Source organism: Anguilla anguilla, chromosome 2 (genome assembly GCF_013347855.1).
Source record: "Anguilla anguilla isolate fAngAng1 chromosome 2, fAngAng1.pri, whole genome shotgun sequence".
Lineage (NCBI taxonomy): Eukaryota > Metazoa > Chordata > Actinopteri > Anguilliformes > Anguillidae > Anguilla > Anguilla anguilla.
The window spans coordinates 73,750,664-73,772,718 of record NC_049202.1 but is presented as its reverse complement, the minus strand read 5'-3'; the positions used below and the strand labels follow the sequence as shown (position 1 = coordinate 73,772,718).

Genomic DNA, 22,055 nt, shown 5'->3' with positions numbered 1-22,055 from the left:
AGGTCTGCGCGTGTAAATGTAAAAGGAACCCTTAACCCAGGTCTGCGCATGTAAATGTAAAAGGAACCCTTAACCCAGGTCTGCGCATGTAAATGTAAAAGGAACCCTTAACCCAGGTCTGCGCATGTAAATGTAAAAGGAACCCTTAACCCAGGTCTGCGCGTGTAAATGTAAAAGGAACCCTTAACCCAGGTCTGCGCATGTAAATGTAAAAGGAACCCTTAACCCAGGTCTGCGCATGTAAATGTAAAAGGAACCCTTAACCCAGGTCTGCGCATGTAAATGTAAAAGGAACCCTTAACCCAGGTCTGCGCGTGTAAATGTAAAAGGAACCCTTAACCCAGGTCTGCGCATGTAAATGTAAAAGGAACCCTTAACCCAGGTCTGCGCATGTAAATGTAAAAGGAACCCTTAACCCAGGTCTGCGCATGTAAATGTAAAATGAACCCTTAACCCAGGTCTGCGCCTGTAAATGTAAAAGGAACCCTTAACCCAGGTCTGCGCATGTAAATGTAAAATGAACCCTTAACCCAGGTCTGCGCCTGTAAATGTAAAAGGAACCCTTAACCCAGGTCTGCGCATGTAAATGTAAAAGGAACCCTTAACCCAGGTCTGCGCATGTAAATGTAAAAGGAGAAAATGCTGTTGAAAGGCAGGTGTTATAAATCCGGGGACAGCAGGGTGTGTGACTGACAGCAGTTGCTGGTGGAAGCCCCTGGTGGGGATTTAGGGATGCTGACTGGTATCTGGAGAGATGAAGTTGGGTCCCTACCAGTATGAACTCTGTCGTTGGGCCCTTGAACAAGGCCCTTAACCCAGCCGACTGCTCCAGGGGCTTTACCCCTGTTCTCTCTCTCTCTCTCTCTCTGGCCTTTCAATTCAATTCAATTCAATTCAATTCAATAAGCTTTATTGGCATGGTAAGGGTACACTTACATTGCCAAAGCATTCACTCACATGACAAATATAACAGACAGGCAATAACAATTTAACTACAATAAACAGAAAAAATATAAAATCCAGACAATCCACAGAAATAAAATTCTACATCTAGAACATAACGCATACAAAATGTCAATGAACTATAATAATTTTACTTTTCTGGTGTCAATGTTACTCCCTGTCCCTCAGTTTGTGGCAAGTGGCTATGTATTGTGCTGCCAAATCTACACATTCCCTTCTTTCTCCCAAAAGGAATGGCAGCTTCTCTGTCTCTGAGAGCGTCTCAAATTGTGGGCAGATTTTTTTCATTTTGAGGAAGAACAGTGACCTTGTCTCTCTGTATTTCTCACATTTTGTGAGGAAATGAAGCTCTGTCTCCACCTCTTCAGTGTCACAAAGTGAGCACAACCTGTCCTCTCTGGGCAGCCAGGTCTGCCGGTGTCTACCTGTCTCAATAGCCAGGTTGTGTTCACTGAGTCTATATCTTGTCAATATTTTCCTTGTTTTTAAATCTTTCACTGTGGTCAGGTAATCTGCCACAGTGTACTCTCTTTTTAGGGCCCGATAGCATTCTAATTTGCTTTGTGTTTTTGTTTGTGTGTCCCAATAGGTGATGTAATTTTCTTTATGTTTTGCTATAATTTGGTTGACTCTAATTGTTTGTATGTTGCTGTTTTGAGGCTGCTTTGTGTTAGTAGGGGTTAATGAACTAAGCTTCAAGACTAGCTGGCTGAGGGGACTCTTCTTTGGCTCTCTCTCTCTCTCCACTTGCACCTGTTCTCTCTGGCCTTTCTCCCAGACTGCCCTTGAAAAAGAATGAATGAATCATTGCATTCATATAGCACTTTTCCGAACGCTCAAAGTGCTTTACAGTGATGAAGGGGAACTCACCTCACCCACCTGGGTGATGCATGGAAGCAATTTTGCGCCAGAACGCTTGCCACACATTACCTAAGGTGGAGAGGGAGAGAACCTTTTTTTTGCCAATTAAATCAGGGGATGATTAGGTAGCAAGTTTGAGAGAGCCAGGTTGGGAATTTAGCCAGGACACCGGGCACCCCCCAGTGCAACGAGTGTCTTGGGGTCTTTAATGACCACAGTGAGTCAGGACCTCGGTTTAACGTCTCATCCGAAAGAAGGCAACTCTTACAGCACAGTGTCCCTGTCATTGCACTGGGGCATTGGGGTTTATTTGACCACAGGGAAGATTGCCGCCTACTGGCCCACCAACACCACTTCCACTTCGTTTTCCCAGGTGGTCTCCCATCCAAGCCCACACCTTCTTAGTTTCAGCCATTCAGAAGAGAAACACGTTCTCAATGGATAATGGTAAAAAAAAACAAAATAAATCTGTTCTCTGTGTATGGAGCAGGCTTTCGGTCATATCAGTCCTGGGGGAATTAGCACGCTATAGTGGTTAGGAACCCGTCAAGAGGCTGCGGGTTTGATTCCCGGGTTGACCTTCTGCCCTTGGCCTTCACTTAACCTGGATTTCTCTAGTAAACGTAAAATGTAACCGGTGTGTGAATGGTGTTGTCCTCCCGGTGTGTGAATGGTGTTGTCCTCCTGGTGTGTGGGCGGTTAATGCCCCGCGCTTTGTGTTTGAGGCAGAGCGTGTTCCTTTCGGCTAGCGGCGCCGTGCGCCGCGCCGCTGGGCTCCGTACGTCATCGTTTGTTTGCTCACCGCTGTCACCGAGCGGAGACACACTGACCCACAGACCCACAGACCCAGAACTGAGGGAATGGGGTCAGTCCCACACTGGAGCCTCACGCCCAGCCCGTTTGGGGCCGGGGGGGGGTGGGGTGGGGGGGGGGTGGGGGGGGGGGGGGGGGGGGGGTCCTTGTTGGGGCCTGGTGGGTGGGGTTCTTCAGGGAAGCAGTTCTTAATTTAATAATACAAGTTCTTTATAACAATAGTATTATTCAAAATTATTATTATTATTATTATTACCAAACAGTATATAAATAATATAAACAAATTGAATGTAATAACGTCCTGAACTCGTCTTACCTAGAGGAGTTATGATTCACACTTACATATGTGTTTGGCGATATTTAAGTGAGGACTGCAATGCACACGGGCTTACATTCATGCGCTGTACCCCAGCTAGTACCAGCCCCGTCGGATTTCTACTGCCAGGTCTCCGTCGTCATAGCGACTATAGGCTTGTTTATGTTTCCGAGGGAAGATTACCATAACTGGAAATGAGTTTTAATTTACACCAGGCCGCCCAGAGGAGTGAGTCTATGACCGGGTTCCTCCTGACATTTCTCCCCATTTGGGAGTTTTTTCTCCCCACTGGGGAGTTTTTACTTCGCTTGTTTGCGTTGTTTTTACTTCGCTTATTTGCGTTGTTTTTACTTCGCTTGTTTGCATTGTTTTTACTTCGCTTGTTTGCATTTTTGGGGTTCAGGCCTGATTTCTTTGCCAGTTTGCCTTCTGCTGCTCTGTAAAGCATCTTTGTGGCGGTTTTCTGAGAAAAGAAAAAAAAAGCGCTATACAAAAGCAAATTGATTTGATTTGAGCTATCGAGAGGCGAAAACGCCGTTGGTCGTCGGTCCCGGTAGCTTAAAGGCGTTTACCCTATTTGAGCGAAAACCTAAAGGAAGGAAAACAGAATGAAGCAAAAGACTGAGACTGAAAGCGCATCTTCCAGACCAGTGTGCCAGACGTCAGCAGACGCTATCATAGCCATAATGATAATGGCGGTCCATCGTAATAATAATAATAATAATAATAATGATTCTCTTATTACTTTATTACTATATGACGTTTAATTTTAGCGCGCGGAGGGCGATCGCGTTGCCGTAATCGGGGCGCGGCGGACGCGGAAACGGGGCGCGCGGGGGGGGTGATTTACGGGCGGTGAGTCACCGAGTAGTCGCTCGCACAAAAGGGGGACGGAGTGAAAGAGAAGTGGGTTAATAAGCCGGCCGCTTCGCGCTTACACAAGGGCCCGCCGGCCCGCCCGCCCGTCCGTGACGGACACTCTGTTTTCCCAGGACCGCTGAGACCCTTCCAGAACGCGGTCTCTCTCCAAACGGTGCGTCGACCCTCGCGGACCACTTCCTTCGCCTCTTACTCCTCATCTCCTGTTTCTAAATAAGAATGCTATGCGCCTTCTTCTTTACGTCGTATTCACTTCAATCAAACATGATTTGTATCACCGCTTTCAGACCGGTAAATGCTGTTCAAATTGCTTTCCGTGCAAGTGCAGATGTGATTGCCGGCGAGCAGTGTTCAGTAAGAATAAATACATGTAAAATGACGGCGTTGAGCACTGTACAGCGTGTTACACATTTGTGCAATGAACGCTAACAGGGATAACACAGGCTTGTAAATGGAGGGATAACACAGGCTTATGAATGGAGAGATAACACAGGCTTGTGAATGGAGTGATAACACAGGCTTGTGAATGGAGAGATAACACAGGCTTGTGAATGGAGTGATAACACAGGCTTGTGAATGGAGGGATAGCACCGGCTTATGAACGGAGGGATAACACAGGCTTGTGAATGGAGGGATAACACAGGCTTGTGAATGGAGGATTACAGAGCGATTGTGAATGGAGGATTACAGAGCGATTGTGTGACTTTGTGAAGAGGCTTTTGTTTTCTCTGTCCTCCCACGTTTTGCTTTGTGTATCATGTGAGCATGCTCAGGTATTTCAGGATCCCAGCAGACCACGTTGAGAGCAGTCGTCCCGTGCTGAGCAACTGTTCTAGAAAAATAAAACGTAACCCTATAATAATGACAATTCTTTTCTCCCTTTTTCTTCATCCATCTTTCCCTCTCTCCCCCCTCTCTCCTCTCCCCTCCCTCTCTTCCCCCCTCTCTCCCCCTTCCTTTCCCTCTCTGTCCCCCTTCTCTCTCTCCCTCTCCCCCTCTCTCTCCCTACCTCTCCCCCTCTCTCTCCTCCATCCCCCTCTCTCTCCCTCCCCTCTCTCTCCCCCTCTCCCTCTCTCTCCCTCCCTCTCCCCCTCCCCCTCTCCCTCTCTCTCCCTCCCTCTCCCCCTCTCTCTCCCTCCCTCTCCCTCTCTCTCTCTCCCCCCTCCCCCTCTCTCTCCCTCCCTCTCCCCCTCTCTCTCTCCCCCTCTCCCCTCCCCCTCTCTCTCCCTCCCTCTCCCCCCTCCCTCTCTCTCTCCCTCTCTCTCCCTCCCTCTCCTCCCTCCCTCTCTCTCTCCCTCCCTCTCCCCCCTCCCCCTCCCTCTCCCTCCTCCCCCTCTCTCCCTCCCTCTCCCCCTCTCCCCCCCCCTCTCTCCCTCTCCCCTCCCCCTCTCTCTCCCTCCCTCTCCCCCCTCCCTCTCTCTCTCCCTCCCTCTCCCCCCCCCCCACAGTATCACGGTGGCTATGCGTGCTCGGGGCAGGTGGGAGGTGTTGGACAGCGCGGGGGCGTTCTACGCGGGCGCGGGTCTGATGGCCTCTGGCTCCGCCCTCGTGCTCAGCAGCTTCCTGGCACTGGGGTTCACCGGAACCTTCCTGGGTGAGAATTCCGGAGAGGGTTCGAGGCTCGCCCTGGCACCTTCTGAGCTGCCCCCCTTCCCTATCTGTGACCCCCCCTCTGCTTCTGCCTGTCTGACTGAAGCAGAGCACAATACAAAGCCACTAGTGTTTGGCACTATTGCTGCATGTGTGTGTGTGCGCGCGTTTGTGTGTGTATGTGTGTGTGTGTGTCTAACGAAATGTAGCTTTATTTGTTTTGATACTATGTGAACAAATCCTTGTTTTTTTTGAAGTTCAGCAATAGCTGTGTTTCTATGTGCCATTGTCCTACAGTGCCCAGCAGGCATGTCACCAACTTAACATAATGAAGATACACTACATGGCCAAACGTATGTGGACACCTCATGTCCAATATCTCACCCAAAGTTATGGGAATTAAAATGGAGTTGGTCCTCCCTTTGCTGCTATAACAACCTCCACTATTCTGAGAATGCTTTATACTAGATGTTGGAGCATTGCTGCTGGGATTTGCTTCCATTCGTTCAGAAGAGCATTAGTGAGTTTGGGCACTGATTGGGCAATTAGGCCTGGCTCGCAGTTGGCTTTCCAATTGCTCCCAAACGTGTTGGATGTGGTTGAGGTCAGGGCTCTGTGCAGGCCAGTCAAGTTCTTCAAAACATTTCTATATGGACCTCGCTGTGTGCCTTTGGGGGGGGGGGGTGGGCCTGCCCCAAACTGGGGAAGAACAGAATTGTCTAGAATGTGATTGTATGTGGTAGCATTAAGATTTGCCTTCACTGGTAAGGTAAGGTAATCTTTATTATCCCCGAGGGGCAATTTGTGGCACAGCCAGCAGTAAATACAATAATCATCAACAATCAGCACACACCAATCAACACACAAACAATTCACATAATTGAACTAAGGGGCCTAGCCAAAATCATGAACAACAGCCCCAGACCAAGGCTGTGTCCAGAAACCTTTTGGTCATGTAGTGTAGCAATGAAAGTCAAGCGAAGGTCGAGAGAAGTTCAGTCATGGCCAGTGCAGTTTTTTTCTGTTCGTTCTGTTTCTATGGCGACCTCCTGAAATTCTTCCATTCCAAAGGAGGCCAGCTGTTCAGTTGTGTTCTCTGGAGCTGTCCCCTACCGCTGGATTACAGTGATTGGCCGCCGAGTGACAGGTTTTCTTGTTACGCAACCCAATAAATTATGCCCCTGACAGGGCAGCAAAGAGCTCGCTCCCGCTGGAGTGACCGAATTGAAGGATTTCCATTTTTCCGAGTGTGAGTTTCTTCACCGCTTCTGTCACACAAAAGTGGGTCAAAGCCAGCCGTTTGGGAAACATGGCGGGCTGAGGGGGCGGCCTGGCGATTATGTGATTTTCCGCTGGGATGAAGACGCGGGTGATTGTGGCGGGTGATTGGTGGGTGACGTATCGGCGGTCCGGGTGCCTGCGGTGCTGAGCCGGGGGGTGTGGGGGGGGAAAAGGGGGGGGGGGGGGTGCGCGTGCTGGACGTTGAGGGTTCAGCGTTTGAGCGTCGTCTTCGTCTGAAATTCCGACCCGACTGCGATCGGAGGGAGCTGGTGCAGCTGCTCTGTGATTGGTGCTCTTAGCACACTCAGCTAGTGGGAGGGAGGATGGTTATTGGCTCTGTTGAAGAGCCAATCACTGGCTCTTCAACAGGGCGGAGTTGCATCAGATAATACGTCAAGCTTGAGGATGACATGGATTGGTTCTGTAAACATATCTAGGTTTGAGGGTGGATAGTGATTGGCTCTATGAAGGTGGGTATTGATTGGTTCAGTGAAGGTTGGTAGTGATTGGTTCAGTGAAGGTGGGTAGTGATTGGTTCTGTGAAGGTGGGTAGTGATTGGTTCAGTGAAGGTGGATAATGATTGGTTCAGTGAGGGTGGATAGTCATTGGCTCAGTGAAGATTGGTTCAGTGAGGATGGATAATGATTGGTTGACTGAAGATGGGTAGTGATTGGTTCATTGAGGGTGGATAGACATTGGCTCAGTGAAGATTGGTAGTCATTGGTTCAGTAAATTTATATTTGAGTACGGTAAGTCGTTCGCACTAAACTTCAATGTGCAAGGCTAGCTGGCTAGCTTAACAACTAGACTTTTAAACAGTCACGATCTTTACACATATCCACTGCATTTGTGCTTGCTCTCGATTAGATTTATTTTATAAATTTAACATCATAAAGTGCCTTTTATTGCATAGAGGAAAGGTTTCCATTAGCTGAGGTTAGCAGCAACTGGGACTGCTTCAGATGCCCGTGAATGCTGTCCTAATATTATTAGCCTAATGGAATATGGACTTGTAGTCTCATGCGATGCCATGTTAAATCCCAAGCCAAGTCAGTCTGCTAATGGAGAGAGGTGAGGCCTGCTGATGTCACTGATGACATCACTGGCGATGTCACATCTGTCTTTTGTTGGTTTCCAGGTGACTACTTTGGCATCCTGATGGATCAGAAGGTGACTGGCTTCCCCTTCAGCCTGATGGACAACCCAATGTACTGGGGCAGCACTGCAAACTACCTGGGACTTGCACTCATGTGAGTGTGTGTGTGCATGGGTACGTGTGTATGTGTGTGGGTGTGTGTGTGTGTGTGTGCATGGGTACACGTGCGTACGTATGTGTGTGTGTGTGTGTGTGTGGGTGTGCGTGCACTTGTGTGTGTGTGTCATATATACAGTTAAATTTAAAAGTATTGGGACTACAGTATGTATAAAAGGCCAGTCGTTCTTACAAAGATCTTTCAATATCGATGTAAATACCCTCAAACATTCTGTTTTCCTTTCCTTTCTTGCCACGAAATACAAATGCCGCCATTTTTCTCACTGTGATGTCACAGTGCTGAGGTCGGATGAATCAGTGCTCAGGAACGATGCCTGAATTTCCGACCTATGATTCAGTTTGGCGATCGTTCAGTAGGTTTTTTCACAAGTCGAATCTGGTTTTTTACTAGCTCGGAGATGTCTTGAACTCAGCGTTGGTGTAGATCAGATGCATTCTGGGGAATGCAGTCTGAGTGAACTGCCATTCAGAAGCTCCGCCTCCTTCAAATTCCATCACAGTTCCCCAGAGCACATTTTCCTTTCACTGGACACATTAGGGCCCTCAGAGTTCTGAGCTAAGGTACATCCAGGTAGATTATTGTTTTTAATTATGAAGAAAAATAATTCTAGAACATAACAGAACATTGAAGCTGTTTTGAATGTTGGGAAACTTAAAAGCACTTTGATTTTTTCCAAGTTTTTTCCAATCCTGTCTCCGTTTTTCAAATTTCCAATCCTCCATTATGGATGTGAAATGGGGTGTGAACTTAAGGCTGGTGATGCTTAATGACTTCTTAAATTTACAGTGCTCCTTTTAAAATGGCGGAAGCAGCACCATCAACTGGATAACTATAGGAGGAGTAAAAACAAATAAATAAATAATGACATCTTCAGTAAAAATAAAATGGACTCTATGTCACATCCTGCCTGGATAGAGGCAAAATGAATGATTTTTGATGTCACTAAAAAATAAAAATAAAAAAGTTAATAAAAATGAATCCGGTTTAAACCGCAAGTTTCTGGAAAAATCCTGAACACAATGGCAATGCAGCGGCTGAGGGAGCCAACTGCCTTTTTTAACCCAGATAAGGAGAGGAGCAACTTTATGTTCTGTGTCTTGTCTCCATAGCAGCCGTGATCCAACCGCTGGCTTTACACCGTTGCCAAGGAAATGCCCCTCCCCCCTCCCCCCTACCTTTCCCCCTGGCTGGGAGCCTTGCACACACTCGCAGTTTTTTTTGTTCATGTATTTGTTCACTCATTATTATTTTACTGAATTCATTATTACTGTTTTTTTTTTTTGCATTTCGTGTGTTGCAGAACAGCGACTGGATATGAGTGACTGCTAGTGATTTTATATATAAAATGTGTCACCATGCTAGTGGCAGAACAATGAACTATTTATATGTATATGTCTCTATACACTCAATGGCCACTTTATTAGATATTAGAGATCTATCTAGCGACTGGGTAGTACCCACTTTTGCCTCCAGAACAGGCTGAAATCTTCAGCGCGTGGATTCAGGAAGGTGCTGGACACCGTCCTTAGGGATTTTGGTTCGTGCCGTCTCAGTGCCATCGCGCAGCTCCTGCAGATTTTTCAGCCTCACATCCACGCTGCGAAACCTCCTGTTCCACCTCAACCCAAGGGTGCCGTATTGGACTGAGATCTGGCGACTGCGCAGGCCATTGGAGTAAACTGACGTCGCTGTCATGTCTGTGGAACCAGCTTGAGCTGATGCGTGCTTTGTGACAGGGTGCGCTACCATGCTGGAGGTATCCATCTGAAGAAAAGGGAAGATGTCATAAAGGGATGCACGTGGTCAGCAGCAGTGCTTGGGTATACAGTTAGGTATGCAGTGGCATTCGAATGATGCACAATTTGGTGCACAAAGAGGCCTAATGTGTGCCAGGAAAACATTCCCCAAACCGTTGCACCACCACCACCACCAGCCTGCACTGTTGATGCAAGGCAGGATGGGTCCACTGAGCAGGCCGTGTGATGTTCTTCCCCAATCTTCATTCGTCCAGCTGTGGTGGTCGCGTGCCCACTGTAGCCTCGTCTTCCTGTTCTTGGCTGACCAGACGTGGAACCGGGGCGTGGCCTCCGGCTGCCGTAGCCAATCCGCTTCAGGGTCTCGGCGGAAGCAGCACCATCAACTGGATAACTATAGGAGGAGTAAAAACAAATAAATAAATAATGACATCTTAAGTAAAAATAAAATGGACTCTATGTCACATCCTGCCTGGATAGAGGCAAAATGAATGATTTTTGATGTCACTAAAAAATAAAAAATAAAAAGTTAATAAAAATGAACTCGGTGTGTCGTGCGTTCACAGCTGATGCCCTTTTCGCTCCACTGATGTTTATAAAAAGCTGGTATTTGAGCATTTGTGGCCTTTCGGTTGACTCAAACGAGCCTACCCACTCTTCTCTGACTGCTCTCATTAACAGGCTGTGCTTTCGAGCCACAGAACTGCCGCTCACTGGGTGTGTTTTTATTTAAACGTACGTGTTTTTATCACACCGATCTCTGCAGAGACTGTAAAGACCCCAGAAGGGCATCTGCTAGCATTACGAGGGAGACACACGGCAAATTATTTTATCTTCACGGAGTGATTTGCATCGCGTCACGCACGCGTAGGAGATGCTTCTCACAGGCAGCGTGTGACAGACGCGGACAGCATCAGTGTTAGTCTCGGGACTACAAAAGTGTGACATCATCAGTGTTAGTCTCGGGACTACGAAAGTGTGACATCATCAAGAGGGCACAGAAGGCCCACCAATAATCACCGAGCCTCATTCACAAAACTTTTCCTGAAGTATTCTTACTTTTGTTCTTAAAAATGTTCCTAAGAAGAAAAAAAAATGAGATCCATGACACGTGCAGATCTTTGTTTTTGTGCATATTCCAGGTCTATGGGGTGATGAATTGTAAATGTTTGCAAATTTTATGCGCAATCCTGTTCATGTGATTAGCATAACAGCAATGAAGAAAAGGAAAGATGAATGCCGAAACGTTCTTACGCACTGTTTACGAGCAAATGCGATCGTACGCACGTTTCGTGAATGGAGGCCCAATAAGTGCAAAATGAGCCGAAAAAGCTGTCATATCGGCCACCGCCAGGGGTTTGAGTCTGATGTGAGCTCATATGGGGGGAGAGGAGAAGGGGAGACATGGCCGAGTCTAGGGAGAGTTTAGATCCGAGGAGCAGCAGCGTTCCGGAGGAGCTGCAGAGGCCTGATGGTGGAGGCAGGGAGGCCAGCGAGGAGGGAGGTGCAGGAGTCCAGACGGGGTGTGATCAGGGTCTGGACTAAGAGCTGGGCTGAGTAGGAGGGAGGTGAGGAGGGAGGTGCTGGAGTCCAGATGGGAGGTGATCAGGGCCTGGACTAAGAGCTGGGTTAGGTTTAGGAGCTGGGCTGAGTAGGGGGAGAGGAAGGGGGCGGGATCTCTACATGTGGCACGGGAAGTATCTCTACGCTTAACTTTTTGCCGTTTGCCGAAATTTGGAGCGCTGCCCCCTGGGAGCGGTGGGAGTGTGCCCCGGACACTCCGGCGGAAGAAACGTCTGTCCGAGCGTCTGATGGTGAGACTGCAAAATGGCCGAAGAGGTCGTCGTCGCGTACAAATTAACGGACGTCTGTGCGCTCTGTGGAGCTCGAAACCATGGAGCACTGGAATCGGAGCGGTTTTTTGAGAATTTTACGAACTTTTTACGAACGCTAATCGTAATTGCTTCGGAGTGGTGTTGTTTTTTTTTTTTTTAAGTTTTTTTCCCTCTGTTTGGATAGATCAGAATGTGTATTTGAGATCGAGCATCGTTTTGAAAAAAAGGACGTGGAACTTTTATTAGCCGCACGTTTTATCCGCGAACGTCGGCAAAGCCAGCACGGCGCGTTTGAGAACGTCGGCAAAGCCAGCACGGCGCGTTTGAGAACGACGGCGAAGAGGACACACACGAAACGAAACGAAAGGAAAGAGGTTCCTCGCTCCCGTATCGTTTTCGCAGAACGAATCCAGACGAGTGCGGCAGGAAGACGCGAACAGTGCGCTCGCCAGACAGTAAGTCTGTTAGTTACTTGGTTACCAGGCAACCGGTCTGCTGTGCCTGAACTTAGCCAGGGTTCCTGCGGAATCTTATTAGCCGAGTCCTTCGTTTGTTTGACGTTAGGGGCTATTTTCTCCTCCGCCCACCGTTGCCGAAATGCCACGGTGGCACATTTAGCCGAGGAGGTTTGACGAAGCATAAAAAAAAAAACTCACATTTTCGCGGCGGCCTGCTGCTCGCAGTTACTTTGATATCGAGGATGTTCGTGCTGGCGCGGGTGGCGGTGTGCTGACATCATGAAATTTGGCGGCACTGTGTTTTGAATATTGGAACCATGGACAATGAAATGACGACATGGCGTGTGCTGTAATTATATATATATGTATGTGCCAGTCCTGACCTCTGAACCGAGAAATTCTTACTGAATCCTTCCCTCTCCAGGTGATGCTTTAGCCAGTAATTTGAGTCACTCACTCAGCTCAGAGTCCTGAATCACTCACTCAGCAGCTCAGAGTCCTGAATCAATCACTCAGCTCAGAGTCCTGAATCACTCTCAGCTCAGAGTGCTGAATCACTCGCTCAGCTCAGAGTGCTGAATCACTCGCTCAGCTCAGAGTCCTGAATCACTCGCTCAGCTCAGAGTGCTGAATCACTCGCTCAGCTCAGAGTCCTGAATCACTCGCTCAGCTCAGAGTCCTGAATCACTCACCAAGCTCAGAGTCCTGAATCACTCGCTCAGCTCAGAGTCCTGAATCAATCACTCAGCTCAGAGTCCTGAATCACTCGCTCAGCTCAGAGTCCTGAATCAATCACTCAGCTCAGAGTCCTGAATCACTCACTCAGCAGCTCAGAGTCCTGAATCAATCACTCAGCTCAGAGTCCTGAATCACTCTCAGCTCAGAGTGCTGAATCACTCGCTCAGCTCAGAGTGCTGAATCACTCGCTCAGCTCAGAGTCCTGAATCACTCGCTCAGCTCAGAGTCCTGAATCACTCACCAAGCTCAGAGTCCTGAATCACTCGCTCAGCTCAGAGTCCTGAATCAATCACTCAGCTCAGAGTGCTGAATCACTCGCTCAGCTCAGAGTCCTGAATCACTCGCTCAGCTCAGAGTCCTGAATCACTCGCTCAGCTCAGAGTCCTGAATCACTCACCAAGCTCAGAGTGCTGAATCACTCGCTCAGCTCAGAGTCCTGAATCACTCGCTCAGCTCAGAGTCCTGAATCAATCACTCAGCTCAGAGTCCTGAATCACTCGCTCAGCTCAGAGTGCTGAATCACTCGCTCAGCTCAGAGTGCTGAATCAATCGCTCAGCTCAGAGTCCTGAATCACTCGCTCAGCTCAGAGTCCTGAATCACTCGCTCAGCTCAGAGTCCTGAATCACTCACTCAGCTCAGAGTCCTGAATCACTCACCAAGCTCAGAGTCCTGAATCACTCACTCAGCTCAGAGTCCTGAATCACTCGCTCAGCTCAGAGTCCTGAATCACTCGCTCAGCTCAGAGTCCTGAATCACTCACCAAGCTCAGAGTGCTGAATCACTCGCTCAGCTCAGAGTCCTGAATCACTCGCTCAGCTCAGAGTCCTGAATCAATCACTCAGCTCAGAGTCCTGAATCACTCGCTCAGCTCAGAGTCCTGAATCACTCACTCAGCAGCTCAGAGTCCTGAATCACTCGCTCAGCTCAGAGTCCTGAATCAATCACTCAGCTCAGAGTCCTGAATCACTCGCTCAGCTCAGAGTGCTGAATCAATCACTCAGCTCAGAGTCCTGAATCACTCGCTCAGCTCAGAGTCCTGAATCAATCACTCAGCTCAGAGTCCTGAATCACTCGCTCAGCTCAGAGTGCTGAATCAATCACTCAGCTCAGAGTCCTGAATCGCTCACTCAGCTCAGAGTCCTGAATCAATCACTCAGCTCAGAGTCCTGAATCACTCACTCAGCAGCTCAGAGTCCTGAATCAATCACTCAGCTCAGAGTCCTGAATCACTCACCAAGCTCAGAGTCCTGAATCGCTCACTCAGCTCAGAGTCCTGAGTTACTCGCTCAGCTCAGAGTCCTGAATCACTCACTCAGCAGCTCAGAGTCCTGAATCACTCACTCAGCTCAGAGTCCTGAATCAATCACTCAGCTCAGAGTCCTGAATCAATCACTCAGCTCAGAGTCCTGAATCGCTCACTCAGCTCAGAGTCCTGAATCAATCACTCAGCTCAGAGTCCTGAATCACTCACTCAGCAGCTCAGAGTCCTGAATCAATCACTCAGCTCAGAGTCCTGAATCACTCACCAAGCTCAGAGTCCTGAATCGCTCACTCAGCTCAGAGTCCTGAATCACTCACCAAGCTCAGAGTGCTGAATCACTCGCTCAGCTCAGAGTCCTGAATCACTCACCAAGCTCAGAGTCCTGAATCACTCAGCTAGCATACAACTGTTTTGCAGCCCAAACAAGTCCCCTCTCCCCCCAACCAGTGTCTCTGAGATCTGTCAGAATAAAAACGCTGGCAGGTGTCTGTCTGATACCTGTCAGAATAAAAGCGCTGGCAGGCATGTGTCTGAGATCTGTCAGAATAAAAGCGTTGGCAGGCACGTGTCTGCGATCTGTCAGAATAAAAGCGTTGGCATGCGCGTGTCTGCGATCTCTCAGAATAAAAGCGTTGGCTGGCATGTGTCTGAGATCTGTCAGAATAAAAGTGCTGGCAGGTGTGTGTTAGATCTTTCAAAATATACGCTCTGACAGGTGTGTGTGAGATCTTTCAGAATAAAAGCGCAGGCAGGTGTGTGTTTGAGTCACCCAGGAAAGAGAGTCTCTGCTGAACCAGTAAACTCAGTGACACTGTTACAGTCCACTTACATAAACTCTCTCCCCTCTTTTTCCTGTCTGCCCAACTCTCTCCCCTCCTTCTCCTGTCTGCCCATTTCTCTCCCCTCTTTCTCCTGTCTGCCCAACTCCCTCCCCTCTTTCTCCTGTCTGCCCATCTCTCTCCCCCGCTTCAGGAATGCCAGTCCAGTGGGGATTGTTCTCAGTGCAGTTGTTGGTGTCTCATACCAAGTCGCCATCAAATATGAAGGGTAAGTACTCTCTCACCTTCTTCTGTCATTAACTGTCAGTAGGTACTGTGAGAAATTACCTTCAGGGTTTCAAAAAAAAAAAAAATTGTTATTATCTGGAATTAAAGTCAGAAGGAACAAAATGTTCTCTCGGATACAAAAAGATAAACCTACAGGTGAGTTTGTCCAGTGATGCATGGCGTAACCTCAAACCCCAATTACAGGCTAATTTCCAATATTGCTTTCCACACGCATGCATGCATGCAAGCGCACGTGCTCATACGTGCGTGGACATGCGCACACACACACACACAAACACATTTCTCAAGTGTGACTGAAGCCCTCAAATGCAGTTCCTGGTCTTTTTTTCCCCCGTCAACCTTGTCGCACTGCGTGGTCGCATGAGAACATTATTATCAGTCCCACTGCTGGTTCACACACAGCGTTGCACTGTCATCACCTCCACCAAACATCCGAATCGACCCCCTGAAACTACAAACCACAAAAAAAAAACTACAAACCCCACAAAACCACAGATATGAAAGAACCCGGCCTGAGCACCTACAAACTGCCCTGGATTGGTCAGATGCCCCATTTGGTCACGGTGGGTGTGAGATATAGGCCATGGTTTTCTCTCTCTCGGGAGAAAGGGCATCTTCTTTATGCCATAATAAAAAGCACCACGTTTTAAGAGCCAAGATTTCATTTTGAAAGAAGGAGTCTGTCTGTGCCCTGTTGCACACACACACACACACATACATACAAATACACACTCATACGCACGCACACACATGCGCACACACACACGCATACATACATGCACTCATATGCACACACACACACACATACATACAAACATGCACGCATACATACACACACGTACACGCACACACACGCATACATATTCACACACGCACACATATGCATACATACACACAAACACGCACGCACGCATACATACACACATGCACACACACACACATACATACACACACATATTCACACACACACACAAGTGCATACATATACACACACACACACACACACACACACTTTCATTCATATACGTGCGCACACACAAATACACATTCTTTGATTTCATTGAATGACTGGATTTGTTCTCATTTATTCTTTGTCAGTTTCCATGGTTACGTTATACAGCATAACTTGGTGTAGGTTGCCTTCAGTTAAATATGAAGACTACCCACTGGGGAAACATCACAAAAAAGAAAGAAAATTATGTTTAAACATTTTTTTTCTGATCCCAAATAATGAATCAGTCCTTCATTTTAAATGTGCTTTTCTTTTCCTAATTTGGGATTTCTGGTGATAGTCACGAACTTGTCTCATCACTGGCACCGCCTCCATCGATTCCCCTTTGTTGTCCGTGTGTGTGTGCGTGTGTGTATGTGGTTGTGTATGTGTGTGTGCGTGCGTGCGTGTGTATGTGTGTGCGTCCGTGTATGTGTGCGTGGGTGCATGCGTGTGTGTGTGTATGTATGTGCACGGGTATGTGTGTGTGTGCTTCTGTGTGTCTGAGTGTGTGTGTGTGTGTGTGTATGTTTGTATGTATGCATGGATGTGCATATGTGTGTTTGTGTTTGTTTGAGTGTGTGTGTGTGTGTATGCGTGAGTGTATGTGTGTGTGTGTGTGTGTGTATGCGTGAGTATATGTGTGTGTGTGTGTGTGTGTGTATGCGTGAGTGTGTGTGTGTGTGTGTGTGTGTGTGTATGCGTGAGTGTATGTGTGTGTGTGTGTGTGTGTGTGTGTATGCGTGAGTGTATGTGTGTGTGTGTGTGTGTGTTTTAATGTACAGGGAAAAGGCCTGTGATGATGTTTAGCCTTCAGTATTGACTGTACTGTAGTACTGATGTTTAATCATTAGCTGTTTTCTGGCTGAAAGTGCGGGTCATGGGGTTAGGTTTCCTCTGCTGGATAATGGCTTCCTTATGAATCATAAATATGTGATGGAAACAGAGCAGCTGCCTGTGGAAGGAGGATACCACACTGCAGACAACAAACACACTCGCACGCAGGCACACATACACACACACACACACACACGTACTTACACACACACACTCGCACGCACGCACACATGCACACACACGTACTTACACACACACACTCGCACGCATGCACACACACTCACTAACACACAAACACACACACTGTTATAAAGACACAATATGAGTGTAAGATCACTTGGCTCTTGATAAGCTGGTGATACACACACTCACACACACTGGCATGCACACACACACACCCGCACTAACACTCATACATACACACACACACACCCGCACTAACACTCATACATACACACACACACACTCACAAGCACACACACACACACACACACAGTTATAAAGACACACTCGTAAATGTAAGATCACTTGGCTCTTGGTGATACACACACACTCCGCTTGTGATTACCTGGTCACAGGCACACACACACACACACACACACACACACACACTCTGAGCAGATCACTTCGCTCTTGATAAGTGATAAATATTAAGTCAGTGGAGCAGAAAGTCATACAGGGGATAAATAGACACCCCCCACCCCCCCTTGCCCATGTCCGGAGGCTGGCACCAGCTGGTACCGCTGGTGAAACCGAAGGGACGCGGTGCCTCTGCGCGGTTTATGGCGGCTAATCCCTGCCTTCGTCTCCTTGTGTTTATTTGCATTTGCAGGCCGTTCACCGAGCAGATCTACCGACAGAGCAAGGGATGCTCCAAACGGGAGTGAGGACAGGCCCAAGTGCGTGAGGATAACGCACCTCACCGGGGGGGGGGGGGACCGAAGCGTTCTGAAGGCCTGCTCTCACACGTCGGACCACGTGTCGCGGCACCCTCTGTTCCTGATCTGGTGTCGCGCTCTTCTTTTCTGAGTGACCTGCTCCGGCCACGCCCACAGACGCCAGCGGTCTGAACAGAGTGCATCGTGGGATGCGTGTTTGAGCACAGCGCCCCCCTCTCACCTTATACCCCCCAGACACCCCCCCCCCCCCCCACCACCTCCCACACACCCTCCCCCCCCCCCCGTCCCACAACCGATCAGGAGAGAGAAGAGCTCCGATCGGGGAATGACATTCCTTCTCGCTTCATCAGTCACTTTTTATACCAGTTCATGAAGGATCTGGCAGAGCTGCTCTCTCAGGTTGTTGAGGTCATTTGGCGCTAATAGCTGGATGTACCGCGACCTGTTTTTACCGACAGCGCAGCCTTAAGTGCGTGTTCCGTGGGTCTCTGCTCGCGCTGACATGTATGTTCCATGCCTGCGTTTAGTATTCGGAAGTTGCTATGGTTACCGGTTGGTTATATGGTTATATGGTTGCTATGGTTTTTTTTTTTTTTTCAGCTTTGGGAAGCCTTCCAGCCTCAGCCTCTTCCTGGACTTCTCTGGCCAATCCCACGCACGAGCACATGCAGTTTTTACATCAAATTCCTTTTATTTTTTATTTATTTTTTTTAATAAATCGTCTTTACGTGAAAATAAACGCAAAGTCCTGCTGCCATGCGACGCGGTGGCCTCTGCCACCTCTCCTTCGCAGTTGACGTTCTGACTGACAGACCGTGTGGTAACAGCCGCTTGTCATGCGGTAACAGTCGTGTGTGGCGCTGTGGCGCTGAGTCACAGCGAACGACACACAGATGGCTGTCTGAGGGGCGTCTCCAGGAAACATGTTTTCCCTCGTGAATTTGATTTGATGGTTTTTTTTCCCACAAAAGGCGACTTGAATTTTAAGAATGGTTGACCCCATTTTTCAGTCCTTTATAATATATACTTGCATATATGTATATATATATACGCGTACATGCTGTACATACATACATCATGTGTATTGAAGTATGCGTTTGAAGGTTTTTTCCAGGTTAAGCTGATTTAATCCTCTGGGACCAGAGCATATTTTCCCTTCTCTTGCTTTTTAACTGATCTCTTCTGGTCTACTTTTTATCTTTGCCATCAAGCCTCGGCTCATTTTCTTTCCAGAACGATCTCAGCCACACAAACAGACATTGAAACATTCCTTTCATTGTGTGTGAACTACAAAGAAAGACCCAAAAATAAAAGAAAAAATAAAACGTAAGGGAAATTTTTGTATTTTATTATGCACAGATCAACACACAAATTTGTTACAAGATTTTTATTAATGTCACTGTCCCACCAAAGGTCTTGTCATGAGAAAACAATAAAACACATTTCACATTGCACAAATCATAAAATATTTATATAATTCCAGGCAGACCAAAGTCAGAAAATAAAACTGTGCCGAGCACAGAGGAGTCCACAAATCTTAGAGCAGTCCGTAAATCTTAGAGGAGTCTATAAATCTTAGAGGAGTCTTGGAGGAGTCCGCAAACCTTAGAGGAGTCTGTAAATCTTAGACGAGTCTTACAGGAGTCCATAAATCTTTGAGGAGTCTATAAATCTAAGAGGAGTCTTAGAAGAGTCCATAAATCTAAGAGGAGTCTTAGAGGAGTCCATAAATCTGAAAGGAGTCTTAAAGGAGTCCGTAAATCTTAGAGAAGTCAATAAATCTTAGCAGAGTGCTTTCTATGATGTAGGTGCCATGCTTGGTCTCAGAGGGTTGGTGGATACTTTGGATATTTACAGAAGTTCTTACAGAACAACCTGCTGGCTTAATTGGTACTATGAATGGTATAGGGCAATAACTGTTTTGTGATTTTAAAGCAAAATAAAAGATTTTTTTTTTTTTTTAACACACGCAAAAAGTACATTTCATATAACTCCAAAGCAGCTAGTAACATGTCCGGAGGCTGTATGTATCAATAGATGAATTTTATAGAAATTAATATGTTTTAAACATAAATATGTATTTTTAAATCTTGCAGGCAATTCTTTTCTTGAGCACAGTGCTCTCAGCAAAAGTATGATAAAATGTTTTTTTCTTAATACAATCATGTAATTTCAAGCCGATGTGGAGTTACTTTAAGTGTGTTTTGTGCTTTAAAACATAGACCTGTAAAACGCCCCTATAGCAGCCACTGTAAACTTAGGATGTTGTGCGTACCAGTGGTTCATCTGAGCCCTTGATTGGCTCAGGGGTTCCACACGCCTTGTTCTCAGGGCCCTAATTAGCAGCTGATTGGAGGGAAACCAGAATTTTATTTTGACACCTCCCTGCTTTAAGTAGTCAGAAAATCAAAAGCAGCGTTTGCATCTGCAGTTTAAACAGCTGATAGCCGAAATGCTAATGAGATTTTATTACCCTATTGCCCTGATGTCCTTCTCCCATTCTTTTCAGTGGGGGATAGTGTACTCCTGAACTTCACACACTCACAGACACTCGCACACACACACACACACACATACATACACACACACACACTCACCTACATACACACTCGCACACATACACACACTCATACACACATTCACACACACGCACACTCACACACACTCACACGCACACACACACACGCATCCCTGTGAGGTGTCCACCAAAGTTCTCGTTATTTGATGACCTTGGGCCTTGTCTCAGTCCGTGTGGCTCTGTCCTCAGGGCTTTCTGAGTCTCACCAGCGCTAAATATTCCTCTTTAATTAGTCATTCAGTTACCTTTGCTCAATTAGTAATTGTCTTTTCTTAAACTAAAACTTCGCTAATTCTTTTCTTTCCCCGGTGAGAAATGGAAATGACTCAGAGTCGTTTCGTCGTTAGATTCTAATTAAAGCTCCCTGATTGTGTGTGGGAGTCTGCTTGGAGTCCAGCGAGCTCCCGGGAGGCGGAGATGTGTCTCTCACACGGGCAATCCAGGCTGCTCTCCCAGAATGCTTTGCAGCACTCGGTACACCGGCCAACATTCCCCTTGTGACACAATATGATGATGGTATACACAGAGGTCAGATTCAATACTGTTAAGTTCAATGCTGCGGCTGCTGATGATATTGTTTAATGAGAGCATTGGGGGGTTGTGTGACTTATTTATGATTATTTATCAGATTCATTAAATTCGTGTTGAACTCTACACCCCTGTGGAAACCCAAAACTGATGTTGTTCACGAAATCACAGTATTTGCGGAGTTGGAAGGCCCAGGTCAGAGAGCAAAAGTCCTGCCGTGCGCTTCTTCCACCCGCTGATTTCCCTGATTGCTTCTACCTTCTGGCAGATTAAATCAAGCCAGGCCTTTTATAGAACCTGGGACTTTTACACAAAATGACGGTAAGCCAGGAACAGTCGGTAGCCAGCTAGTAAAGTTATGTACCGCTACAGGTTCTGTAATGTTGGCTGTGATCACCACGTCATTCGTTTAACATTGGCTGCTTTTCGTCTATTTCTAGTTGGAATGTATTTGCACATTCTCCTTTTCTTAGCTCCTAGCATCCGTTTTTGACTGCTCCTAGCACTTGGCAAGTCCTTTTCTCTTCTCTGCTCTCCTCTCCCATTTGGTTGTACCAATCGCTCAGTGGGCCTGTACATCCATATACAAGCACGTTCTCCCAGTTAAAAATGTTTTTTTTCCATAGAAGTATTTCCCTTTAACGTCAGCAAGAGCAGTGGGGGGGGGGGGAAAACATCCGTTTGTTTAGCAGTAGGTTGACCGAGTAGGTTTTTCTACTTAAAGAAATCAGTATTCAATGTATGCAAGGACAATCTGGTATTTTTGTATCTATGTATACGATCTATGCATTTCCTTCCTGCTTGTCTCATTTTGTTTTCATTTGTTTTTAAAGATTTAATTAGAAAACCTTTTATTAATTCTGTAGTTGCAAGTAGAGAAAAGGGAAAAAAGACAAATGTGAAAATTTTAGAGAATACTACAGATGTGAGATGCAGGCTTTCTGTTCACTTGTCATATAAGCATTTAGATACTGAGGGACCAAAGGTCTCCATCCTCTACCCTTAAACCCTACACCCTGTCCTCCACCCCTAAACCCTACTCCCTATCCTCCACACACACACACACACGCACACCCCACCCCCCACTGTTGGGGTCAAATGGAAAGAGATGGTCACTGACCCAGAGTGGG

General features: G+C 47.1%; 1 protein-coding gene across 2 annotated transcripts in view; it reads left to right on the top strand.

The window, feature by feature from the left end:
* pemt (phosphatidylethanolamine N-methyltransferase) overlaps positions 1–19,149 on the top strand; it is a 50,595-nt gene extending 31,446 nt beyond the window's left edge. The window contains exons 4-8 of one of the 2 annotated variants that reach the window (XM_035399184.1): positions 5,281–5,426; positions 7,843–7,954; positions 14,998–15,072; positions 17,753–17,819; positions 18,420–19,149. In XM_035399184.1, the coding sequence (XP_035255075.1) occupies positions 5,281–5,426; positions 7,843–7,954; positions 14,998–15,072; positions 17,753–17,807 (388 nt within the window). In that variant the 3' untranslated portion in view covers positions 17,808–17,819; positions 18,420–19,149. Of the gene's footprint in view, positions 1–5,280; positions 5,427–7,842; positions 7,955–14,997; positions 15,073–17,752; positions 18,062–18,419 lie in introns of those variants that run through there. The other variant, XM_035399192.1, reaches the window with a different exon arrangement.
* Positions 19,150–22,055: the final 2,906 nt, after the last annotated feature.